Genomic DNA, 12314 nt, shown 5'->3' on the forward strand with positions numbered 1-12314 from the left:
CGAGGGACAAGGGAGGGAGCAAGAGTAATGGGAAAAATAATGACAAACTTGGGCAGGGGAGTAAGACGTGGGGTGGGGGGTGGAATTTGTCTGAGTTACTTTAGTGGATATTCTGGTCACCTTTTAGGCAGCCAGAGAAATGAAAGATTTCAGGAATTAATCCATTTGTTACCTGTTAAGCAAAAACAAACAATGCTAGTGACTTGCAATGGCTTTCCATTTTTCTTTAGATTAGAAAAGGAATATACTTCTATAAAAACCAAGGAAATGGAAGAACAAGTTGAAATTAAAGTAAGTGGAGGGTTGTTTTAGTGGGATAAAGCTAAGGCTTCATCATTACTCAAAAAACTAGTTAATTATGGAGTATTTTCTACAGTTAATGAAAATCTGTGATAATTTATTTTCTTCATTTTTGCCCCACCCTAAGGTTGCATCCAGACATCACTGGATGATGTACTATTGCTTTACTTTAGCAGCCTTTTGCAACTGAACTATCCTGTGTGGACAAGTCGATCCAGTTGCAAATAATGGTTACCATGCAATTATAGCACAACACCCAAAGAAGTATGAATGCAGCCCAGGATAACTATAATTGTAGAACTAGATAAATATGTTTATGCAAAACTCTGTATGATACTGGTACCTTGAAAGCTTTCATTTCAAGCAAAACTGCAGAAAGATACTTATTTTAATACATTTATATCCAGTGGAACCTCGGGTTTTGCCAGTAATCCGTTTGGCAACTATCGGCAAAAACTGAAACCGACAAAAACTGAAGCTACGCTGTCTGCACATGCTCAACACAAACAGTGCAGCAAATTTTTGCAAAAGTCGCCTTGGATTTTGTCGGCAAGCCGACAAAATCCCAAGTCAGCCAACAAAATCAGAGGCAAAAAACAGCTGGCAACAATCGGCGAAAACCAAAATTGGCAAAAAACAATGTCACCGAAAAACGAGGTTCCACTGTACTGTCTTCTCTCATAGCTCAAGTTGTGTACATAGGATGCACAGGTTGTCTCACATTCCAGGCATTGACTTATCACGGAACTACTTAGACTCAGCAGCAGTGCTGTATCAAAAGACTTCAGACCACAACCTGGGTCTGCCGTAAGAAGTGTATTGGGGGTATGGTGCTTTTGTAGATGACAGCTCTCTTCCTCCTCTCCAATAATTCCTGCCCTTTCAGAAAAATCTACATTTTAAGGACATTTCCAGCTATGTGGTTTGGGAAGGACTGTGAAGCTTAAGCATTTAAAACTGCATTTAAAAAATGCAGTATCTGCACATTGTAGAAAGCTCATGCTTGTGCCTGTTCTTAGTCTATACAGGTATGAAGTGAACGGTCTTTTGTACAACTAATTCAAAGTTAATCAGGTGGCAAGCATGTGGCCAGAGGCATAGCAAGAGGGAAAATCACCCAGTGCACTGGTGTGTTCTTCACCCTGGAACGCCCCTGCCCTAGAATGCCCCCACCACGCCCCCACAGGGCCACGCCCGGTGTGTCGCGCACCCTTTCCCCCTGGTCCCTTGAAGCTACGCCTCTGCATGTGGCAAAGATATCACACAAAAAAAGAAATTAAGAGAATTCAGATTGCACTGGGAATGTGTATGGAAGAGAATGGACACCACTTTGACACAACTGGGTAACGTACTCTCAATTCACTATAGCAACTAGAATTTCCTGTGTAAAATGGGAAAATCAAGTTGCAAATCATTGCTATAGTGCATTGAGAGCACTCTATTCAATATGTATGAAAGCAGAACTGATGAAAGTGAACAATGACACCCTATTCTTGTCTCCTTGGGTTTAGTCTTTCAAACTGCTCTATTTTACGGGGTAGCAGTTAATATGCATGTCAATTTATCCATGGCCTTGCTTCTATAGTAAAAGGGATTTTGCTTTCTTTTCAGAGATTACGAACAGAAAATAGACTTTTAAAACAGCGAATAGATACACTAGAAAAAGTAAGTATTCTAATAAATGAATTCTCTATAATTTTATTTTAGTATTGGTATATCTACAGTATGATAAATAGCATAACAATATGAGTACTAACTTTTACTTACTGTGATGATATCTTGGCAGTTGTGTACAATTCAGATTACTGGCATCTATTTATTTATTTATTTGATTTTTATTCCACTCTCCCTGACACAGCAGGCTCAGAGCTGCTATCATTTGATATACAGCTTAAGAAACTACAAAGTTCTGCAACAGCTTGGACTAGCAGCTTCATTGTGGCATGAGTTGATGGGGTTGCCAGCTGTATTTTCACATTGCAGCTCTACATAACCTTGCAGTGCAGTAGGAAACCAATCCAGACGTCAGAGATGATTGTGCAGGCTGTGTGGTAGACTGGTATTTCCAAGTGTAAAACAACTGCAAAAACTTGCTTTTAGTTTTCCTTTTTCTTCCTTAATTCTATTACAGTTCTCTCAAATACAAGCCTTCGGTCAGGAAGCTTGACTAAAAATCTTTATATAGATTGATACTGAAAAGACTGTGACTGTTAAAGTGGCTGAGCTTAGGTCATGTTGACTCCCTAGCAAAACAGGAACAGAACACCCATCCCTTTCCTTAGCTTTCCATGGTGAAGCCGGGGGTTTGTCTGCCATTCTGCTTTTGTGTGGTTAAGTGGGGTGTACTTGTTAAGAGCGGTGGACCAGGTTTGATTCCCCATTCCTCCACATGAGCGGCAGACTAACCTGGTGACTCGGATCTGTTTTCTCTGCTCCTCCACATGAAGCCTGCTGGGTGACCTTGGGCTAGTCACAGTTCTCTCAGAACTCTGTCAGATACACCTACCTCACAAGGTGTCTGTTGTGGGGAGAGGAAGGGAACCAGTTTGTAAACTGCTTTGAGATTCCTTATTGTTGAGAAAAGTGGATTATAAAAACCAATTCTTCTTCTTCTCCTCCTCCACCTCCTCCTCCTCCTCTTCTCTCTCCTAAGCTCTATCATCCCTACTTTTCATCCTAAGCCTATGGGCATTGCTGATCATTGCACACTATCTTCTGTGTCCAAAGATGTTACAATAGGGCAACTGACCAACAAATGAAATGGCCATTTTACTATAGGGATGAAACAAATATTGAACAAGAAAGGAATATGAGGAACTTCATTAAAAAATCAAGTGCAGGATGTTAGTATGCTTCTGCTAAAAGTGTGGAATACTTTGCTGTGGTTTGAAAAATCCCCCACTTCCCCCTACCTAATGAAATACAGCAAAGTATAATAATGGTATGAAATTTACAGACTGTCTTCCTGTCAATGAACAGTCTCCTGTCCTTGGGATACTTAAAATGCTTCCCTTTTAGACAACTGGGAGTCCATTCCTTGGTGCTTATAATAGCTCTTCCTTGATGAAAAATACCAAAACACTCAACATGTAGTAGGTTTTCTGTTCCTTTAACCTTGCTGCTTTTCTTGTCCTATGACTGTTTGCAACATTTTGTTCTCCACGGGAATTTTACCCTTTTTTCCTGCTGTGGGCAACCGCAGCTGGGAAAGAAAAGGAGCAGTAGCATCCATTGTACATCCTGTTCTCTTTGCCTCTGCATTTCGTTCAGTAGCATGAGACTGTATAATACTTTCCTCCTGTAGGTTGGGTGAAGTTGTGGCATGCTTTTCCATATTGTAAATTATACAAAAGGTTCTCAAAAATAAGGAGTCTGTTGATTGCCTTTAATAATATTTAAAGAACGATGGCTTTCAAATCTGCAGATCTCTATTCCTTGCTCTCTGCCTTGTTCTAGAAGCAATTTTTGGGGCAGGTGGATGGTATTCTTCCCAGCCACAGTGAAACATGCAATGGATTTGGTCTTTATTTCTAGTATGAAGTCCAAATGGCAGATTTGAAATACCTTTTGGCAGTTAAGGAATATGGGGTCTTCCAAAGATTGAAATAAAGAGATCAGACCACCTTCTTGTTTTTGAAATATCAACACTTTTCTATATGTTCTAAGAACTTGATTCCTTTATATCTTTTTGTTACTCTCCAAGTGAAAGAAGCAGCCCAAACATAACTGGAGACCAAGAACAGTACTCTTCTTCAGCAGAGGCAGGAGGGAATTCTAGATCCATATGAATGAATGGTCTCTCTACTGTAGGGGGACTCTTGTTTCCTTAGGTGCAATCTACTTCTCCATGCTGATCAGTGGCACCAAAATATCCTCAGAGACAATGTGGCATGCACTCAGGAGGTGTAGAGAAAGGTTGAAATCATCATCCCTTTTGAGGCACAGGGAAAAGAAATCTGCTCCAAAAAAGGCAACTCAGCTTCTTGTAGAAATGAGCCACTCAACGATGGCCCTGACTTCTGGTTCACTGGGAAAGGGTCATTCTCAAATAATACTCTTTCTTTTCCTAAGAACAGGAGTTTATGGTAAGAAAATTCATGTGTTCTACCCCACCCCCCAACACAGAGCCACTGTAATCAGGTCACTTAAGGAATGCTTATGAATAACTTGCAGGGTTTCCTGTATCCTGACAGTATGAAATCACACTCCTATAATGGGGGCAGCTGCTTTCAGAGCTGCTCTCTACTTTGGAAGGTTTGCCAGGTGACTAACCTATAATCTTCAGTACATTCCTTTTGTATGTTATGTACCAGGTTTCCTTCTGAGCCTTTGCTGGGAGGCTGCTGCACTTTTCTCTTAATTCCCAAAGCAAGGGTTGCTTTGGCTGTCTTTGTGTAGAAACCTCCACTGTACCCCATTCCCTTACGGCCTTCCCAGGAAAATTCTTGCAAAGCAGTAGAAAAACATCAGATATCTTTTCAAGGTTGAAGTGAACCTCATTAGACAGAAATCTGCTGAAATGCTTTGTTCTCTAGGAAGACTTTTAAAAATGCTAGTATCAAGAGCTAATGTAAAATCACAGATGTAAAATCGCAGATGACATTACTAGAATTGACTGAAATTATTCCAGTATAACTATCATATTTTGGTTGTGCTTCATATCTGCATCAATGAACTGTTTCCAGTTAGATTCTGCTGTTGCACAAATGTCTCTGACCTTGGTTAGCTGAACTTTAAATGTGCTCAAATTGTACCATCTTTCACTTCACTTAATCATACTTGGGGCAGATGAATGCTGCGTGAAACTTTATAATTCCCTCTGCAAAGAACTGTGGTCTAAAGAGGAAGGAAAAGCACTCTCATTTTTAAACAAAGTGTTGTTGAATTTGGAATGTTTCCTTCCTGATTCAGTCAAACCTTCAGTATATTCCCTGTGCTGATGAAATGCTTGACTATAGGCTAATTCTACCTTAATTAAATTCTGAAAGATATACACATGAAGCTTATTGTAGACATATGGAAAGTAGGTAGAATTTGGGCATAATTCTCCACTCTTGATTTTGTCATTTTGTTTTCCCTTTTCTCTTATTCCTATCTGAATTTTTCCTTTTTGTAGGAAAGTGCTTCCTTGGCAGATAGATTGATACAGGTATACTTCTTTAGTATTTACCCTAAACTTTTTTCCCACCCTCAAAAAAACCTTTGTTTTTAATGCATGTGCACTACATGCATTTTAAATGAAATATCTACCCTAGCTTCTTAAACTGTTTAGCAATTGTTAGAATAAAATTTAGATCCACACCTGCACGATATGTCTAATGGCACCTGAAATTCCTAGTAATTGGCGAGCTCTAATTTTGCATTAACACTAATTCTATAGTCCACTGCAAACTGGTAGTAATAAACATGTGCATGCCCAGTGGAGTAATAAATGCATGAACAGTTTTATTGAATGCAAGTACACAATTGACCTTGTTGGAGGGGGGTGGGTACTAAACATTTTAATGTGACGCAGTTACTAAGCTGCTATATTTGACTAAAACTTAAATACTGGCTGCATTGGTTCAATGCTGATTTGCAAGATTTTAACAATATGGCAGAGTAAATGTATAAAGCTATCCGTCTTTCCTGGATCGGTCCTTCAATTGCTTTAAAAAGGAAATTATGTCCTAAGGGACAAGTGACAAGGGCCCAAGAGGCTGAGGAAAACTACCTCATAAAACGGGAGCTGGCCACCATCAAACAGCAGAGTGATGAGGCCATTACTAAACTGGAGCATGCTGAGAATACCATCAGGGAGCTGCAGCAGCAGCAGCAATGGGTAAGGCACCTGGTAGCACTTCATCTCATCTTTCTCATTCCCTTGTGTTTATTTTTGTTGGTGATGACATGATCTCTGTTTGGGTCTTCCAAATCGATTGTTTGTTGTGCTATTTGCATTCATAAAAATGGATCCAGTTGAACAAGCCTAGTAGTATATTCTTAATCATTAGATAACAATGTACTTGCAGTCTCTCGCTAACCGTCTTGATTCCAAAGCTGATCCCATTGATACCAATGGGATGATATTTCAAGTAAATATGCTTAGGGTCCATCTGGTTGTATGTGTAGCAACGTAAGATGTTCATTGTTAGGGAGTCATATTTCTCCTTTTCTCCACTTCCCATGAAACAGCCAGTGTGCTGTACTAGACAGTCAGATTAGGGTGTGAGAGACCCATGCTCATGACCATATTCCATTAGTAGGCTCACTGGGTTATCTTGTGTGGTCACATACCTAACATGCCTCATAGTGATGTGAAAATAAAATGGAGAAGGACCAGTGTATACTGCCCTGAGTTCCTTAGATGAAGAGCAGGATGAAAATTAACTGGGTATACTTGAAGTTTGTCTTCAGTTTAAAAAGTAGTTGGGACATATATGTGTCAATAGCATTGGCAATCCCATTTTTTTCTGCTTTTCATGGTTAATTTTATTTGTTAGATTGGAGTCCAGTAGTACCTTAGAGACTAACAACTTTTGAGGGGTATGAGCTTTTAAGAGTCAAGACCCCCTTCATCAGATACCTTAACTCTTAAGGTCATACTCTCAAAACCTTGTTGGTCTTTAATGTTATATTAGAATTGCATCTAGCTGTTCTGTTGAAGATCAACATGACTACTTTTTGAAACAGGGTTATTAGTCATGTTAAGAGCCAGGATGGTGTAGTGGTTAAGAGCGGCGAACTCTAACCCGGGGAACTGGATTTGATTCCCCACTCCTTCATATGAGTGGCAGACTCTTATCTGGTGAACGAGGTTTGTTTCCCCACTCCTACACATGAAGCCTGACCTTGGACTAGTCATAATTCTCTCAGATCTCTATCTGCCCCACCTACTTAACAAGGTGCCTGTTGTGGGGAGAGGAAGGGAAGGAGTTTGTAAGCCGCTTTGAGACTCCTTATGGTTGAGAAAATTGGGGTATAAATCCGAACTATTACCCTTTCTCATTCTCCTCCTCCTTCCACCACTGATGGTACGTGTTGATTCAGGACACTTTGCTGCTGGCTTCCTGTTGTATGTTGTAGGCAAGGTTGTGAAAATGTGGCCCTAGTATGTCTAGAGCAGCTGTTCATAACCATTTATGTTCCAAAGTGCAGATGCAAAACAGTTTGGGCCTTCTCCTCAACCAAACATTTTGTCTTTCCCAGCTGAGACATGCTACTGTTCCATGAACCAGTGTCACAGTAACAATTACACCCTCATTGTATCTTACTCTGAAAATGACCAAAAAATATTGATTGAAAAACGAACAAAATAAGATAGGGGATAATTTATCTACAAACTTGGTGAAATTCCCAGGGGAAAGCGACTACTTTGATGTTAAAATAGGATCTTTCAAATAAAGGTAGTAATTCCATTAGATACCCAGCAGGGAGCAGCCAACTGCCTGAGTACACCAGAATGACACTGATCAATAAAGCTTCTTTGATCCTCCAAGCTCCTGTCCCCTCTTGCCATAAATAGTCTCAGATTTGTAGGATAATAGACAAAACTCTTGAAACATTTCCTAGATGATGCAGTCGTATACCCAGGAAGGGCAAATTATCAATTTCCTGACCTATTATAGGCAAACCTGTGTCACCTGTTTTGGATATATGTTTATTCAGATGCCCCTTCTACTATAGGTTGGTTACTCATTCCTGTTGCAGCCAGGATCCTGCATTTACACCAGTAGTATCCAAGACTGAAAGATGCATAAATCAGAACATACAACACAAAGTTCACTGATGGTCAGTTAGGTTGTGATCCAATACCTTTGCAGATCCAAGTGCTGCACCGAATTGGGTAAATAGTAGATTTCCTGTGGTGCACTGGCAAATTCACATGCATGAGAAGTGTATTGCAGGCCCTCCATTTTTGTTGTTGATTCTGTCCCACAACGCTCTTCCAGGACCAAGGGCATGAAATTGCTGGAACCTCCTTGTCAAGGCTGGTAGGATATGGTTTTCCTCCTCCTGCCTCTAATTCTCTTCCAGAAATTCAGTCTCCATGTTTTCCTAGCCACTCTTGCTTCTTAGTTTCCTCCATCTCCATGTGTATATGGTTTGCTCTGGACTAGCCAAGTGGAAGGACACAGTTTGAACTAAGACTAATTTTACTTAACTTAAATAACACAATGTGAGGGTTGAACCAAGTGAATGATTTTCCTAGGATTGCCACGTATAAATTGCTGCTGTATTTGTTGCCACTGAACAGTTCAGCTTTGCTTCCATATGCTGTTTTCCTCCCCTCTGTACCTTGGTATGGAGGATAATTTTTTAAACGTCAAAACTGTAATATCCTGGGGGCAAATAAGATCATGCAGTGGTATGTCATAAGATCTCAGCCACCATTTCTAAGGTTGCCTGGCAACCCCATAATTGCAAGCAGCTGTTACCACCACCAGGAGAGGAGGAACAAGATGGGAGGAGGCAGTGGTAATCAAGGAAGAGCTGGCAGTACATGCTGCAGGCAGGCTGGCAAGCAAGAGAAAGACGTATGAGAAGGAAACAGAGGCAGCAGGCCAGAAACTGAAGGAGACAGGGCCATGGCAGAAGCCGTGAGAGAACAGTGTGAAGAAAAGAGAATGTAAACACACTAGAGGGAGAGAAGCAGCGATTATGAAGGGAGTGAAGAAAGAAATGAGGAGGTGGAAGATTGGAGGGGGAGCAACAGAGGGCAAAAATTACAGGAGGAAGACGTGGAGACCTGCAGGTATAGGGGGATCTCTTGTTTTCCTTACATTTATCACGGGTTTCTGCGGGTGATGCTGAAGTTGTAGCTTATTAAAATTGACAAATGGAAGCTGTTTGGTACAGTGGAGCTTTTCAGATTTGTGACTCTTGTCAGGGAAAGAATGGTTTCCAAAATTGCAGGACACCACCTAGTGGAAGTAATAGGAATCATAGCTTTAAAAAAATTGAGACTGCAATCCTAAACATCCCCAGTAGGTAGTAAATCTTCCCGAGTTCAAAATAATGCAAGATGACTTAGTGAAGTACATTAAACACTGAATAATGCCTGTTGTTGTTATTATTTAATTAACTATAATTTTACCCTTATTCTTGCAATATTTGGTTGAGAATGTGCATAATTGTCAACTGAACTTGTTTGCCTTTACGATATCTACTTATCCTTTAAAAATTAGTTCCTTTTTTTAGTTTTACCTGACAACGGGGTCTATTATATTCTGTAATTCTGTAGTCTGAAAAGAATAGCAAATCCCCTTCTAACAAGTTTGTAACCTGCTTAATTTTGTGTGAAAGGGGAATCTTAATGTTTTTAAAACACTGCTGTTTTGTGGCAGAAGTAATATTGCAAAAAACATATGTAAAAATAAGCAAATTGTTTATTTGTTTGTTTATGTATTTATTTAGAATATTTCTACAGTGCCTTTTCAGAGTCCAGCTTGAGGAGGCTTACAATTAAAAAATGAGCCATTTAACATAAGCAGCATAAAAAATATATCCATAAACAGAAGGAACCCATTAAAAAGTCAATATGATGAAACCCCTAAAGTAAATGAATAAACACTGCAGATCTTTCAGCACAGGAGTGATATAAACCCTGTAACCAACCCCTGACATTGGCCTGGACACCACATTTTGGACTTATTGAAGTTTCCTTATCATTTTCAAAGGTAGCCCCGCATGATATCACAGTAATATAATTTGGATGTGATCAAAATGTGGATCACTTATGTGCCACATAGGAGACCTGAGCCTATAACTGTAGGCCATGATCCAGTAGCAACCACTACATTCCTTCAGGGGGAGTGCATCCACCACCAAGACATGTTGGCTGTGCAGTTCCTGAGCATCTTCTACATTGACCAACAGCACCATAGTCTTGTCTGGATTGAGCTTCAGTTTATTAGTGCTTAGCCATCCCATTATTTTCTCTGAGCACCTATTCCATTGTTCCAATTCGTGTCTGTGTAAAGGTAGTGTAATTTGATTTTCATTATGTTAAGCATTGAATCAATATCCTAAGGTATTTCCACAGATGAAAGCTGGTAGACAAATGCATTTTATCTTTATTGGGTTCCATATCACAGTGGGGATAGAGAATGAGTAGTATTAAGTGTAAATATTTTGGATTACTACACTGTGCTTGGAGATAGCTTAGATATGCAGACTATTGGAACTGATGAAAGTAATGTATCGGGAAAAGCTATTAGAGGATGTTATAATCACTAAATCCAAATGTACGAGTTTCACTTCAGCTTTAGTTGGAGTTTTTGTTCATGTATCAGAATTCTGAATTTTCTCAGCATATTTATCTATCTTAGATTTTGTAGCTAAGGTGACTAGAGTTTTTACTGATATTCCTAAGAAGCCTAATCATGTGTCCCTTTTTATTTGGGATTATTTTAATGTACACTGTGTTAACCAGACTTGTTAAACTCTATCACTTCTACATAACTTTGTATTAGTTGGATTCATTTGGAAGTACTGTGGAAAAGGATAACTTAGGGCTACAACCTAAGTAAGCTACGCTGTTGTGAAGTTACTTCTATCCTCATGTATAGCAATTTTTAATGCCATGATTGTTTTAAATATATTTGGCTTTTGAAAGAGGAATGAGAATGTTTATGTAGGTTTATCTCCTTTTAAAATGTATTCCAAAAGTCACTCAAAAACTTTGTAAATGCTAAAATCTAGTAAAATGCAGAAAATTATTAGTTCTCATGTTTACATTTCAAGTTTAGGTATTGGCAAATTTATATAGCGGTAAAAATTGCACTGCAATAAAATAAAGTGTAATGTAGATTTAAGACCACAATGAAACAAGTTGATTCTGAGATCAGACATTCCTTCAGATCTCCTGTTCCCAGGCAGTTTAGAGATCCATCTTGGAGTTCCAACTCATGTCTATGTCAGGAGCAGCATTTGAAGTGAACCTGGAAACACTTGGGCAGCCTTTCATTAAGTGACGCTAGGAATGACCTCCTATAACATCTGTGTAAAATATGACTGATACTTTGTAATGGAAAAAATCCTATTAAAAAACTAGTCTCTGGAGAGATTCCTATTTATATGACTAAATGCATAATAAAGATGCTATTCAGTTGTTACAGAGACACATAAGTTCGGAGTATTATATATGGATATATGATTGCCATAGACTAGAAAATAGTGAGTAGTATTTAAGTTTGAGAAAATAGTAGTGCTTGCATATTCATAATAAGCTATCACTGACTGATAAAGGAAAGTCAAAGCATAAGATGAAATGAACTATAGTCATACTGGAGATGCCAGTTGAGATGCCTGCAGCTATCCTCTAGTTAATACAACCTTGACTTATTTGGCAATACCTATTAAATAGGCAAAGTCATAAGGAAGAAGGCACAACTCTGGGCCTAAGTAGATATTCCAAGGGATTCATGGCTCCACCCAATCCACACCTTCATCATGAAACTCGCCAGTAATATCTCGTGAAAGAAAGGCATGATGTTTAGATATCATTGTGTTCAGAGCTTTCCCATTCCCCAGTCACTTGCAATGGGTGAGGAAAATTCATCAAATTTAACATCTTATGCATGCTACTGGATGTTAGAGAGACCCAGGCAAGAAGAGCATTGGCAATTAGCTGCTTATCTTCTAACTTTAGTATTGATAGCAAGAGGAGAAATACATATCTGATTGTAACTGTGAAAATAAGCCTCTTACTGTCATGAGTATTCTTACACCCCTGGTGGTTTTGAGAAGAGGGTAGTTCTAGGAGCCAAATAAAGATGACCCAAGAGCGCACGGCCGGCCTTTCATTAGTCACCGCAGCAGACTGGCTGACTCAAATTATCTATACTTGGATAAAAAAAACACAATGACTTAACAGCTAGCTGGAGAAGTAAATATACTCAAGTCTTAAAATATGTCTGTCCTATCATGAAGACTGGGTGCAGTTTGCCAACTAGAAAAGAACTTTAGTGGTTCCACAAGCATTCTGATTAACTGTGGTTGAAATGAGATTTAGGAAAACAAAGAATACTACT

General features: G+C 39.3%; 1 protein-coding gene across 4 annotated transcripts in view; it reads left to right on the forward strand.

The window, feature by feature from the left end:
• The window catches only part of EVI5 (ecotropic viral integration site 5), a 77566-nt gene that overhangs the window by 32302 nt on the left and 32950 nt on the right, over nt 1-12314 (forward strand). For 2 of the 4 annotated variants that reach the window (XM_048496509.1, XM_048496508.1), the window contains exons 10-13: nt 231-291; nt 1912-1965; nt 5417-5449; nt 5975-6121. In XM_048496509.1, coding sequence (XP_048352466.1) covers nt 231-291; nt 1912-1965; nt 5417-5449; nt 5975-6121 — 295 coding nt within the window. The remainder of the gene's footprint in view (nt 1-230; nt 292-1911; nt 1966-5416; nt 5450-5974; nt 6122-12314) is intronic. The other 2 variants (XM_048496510.1, XM_048496511.1) reach the window with 2 other exon arrangements.

This window comes from Sphaerodactylus townsendi, linkage group LG05, assembly GCF_021028975.2.
Source record: "Sphaerodactylus townsendi isolate TG3544 linkage group LG05, MPM_Stown_v2.3, whole genome shotgun sequence".
Taxonomy (NCBI): domain Eukaryota; kingdom Metazoa; phylum Chordata; class Lepidosauria; order Squamata; family Sphaerodactylidae; genus Sphaerodactylus; species Sphaerodactylus townsendi.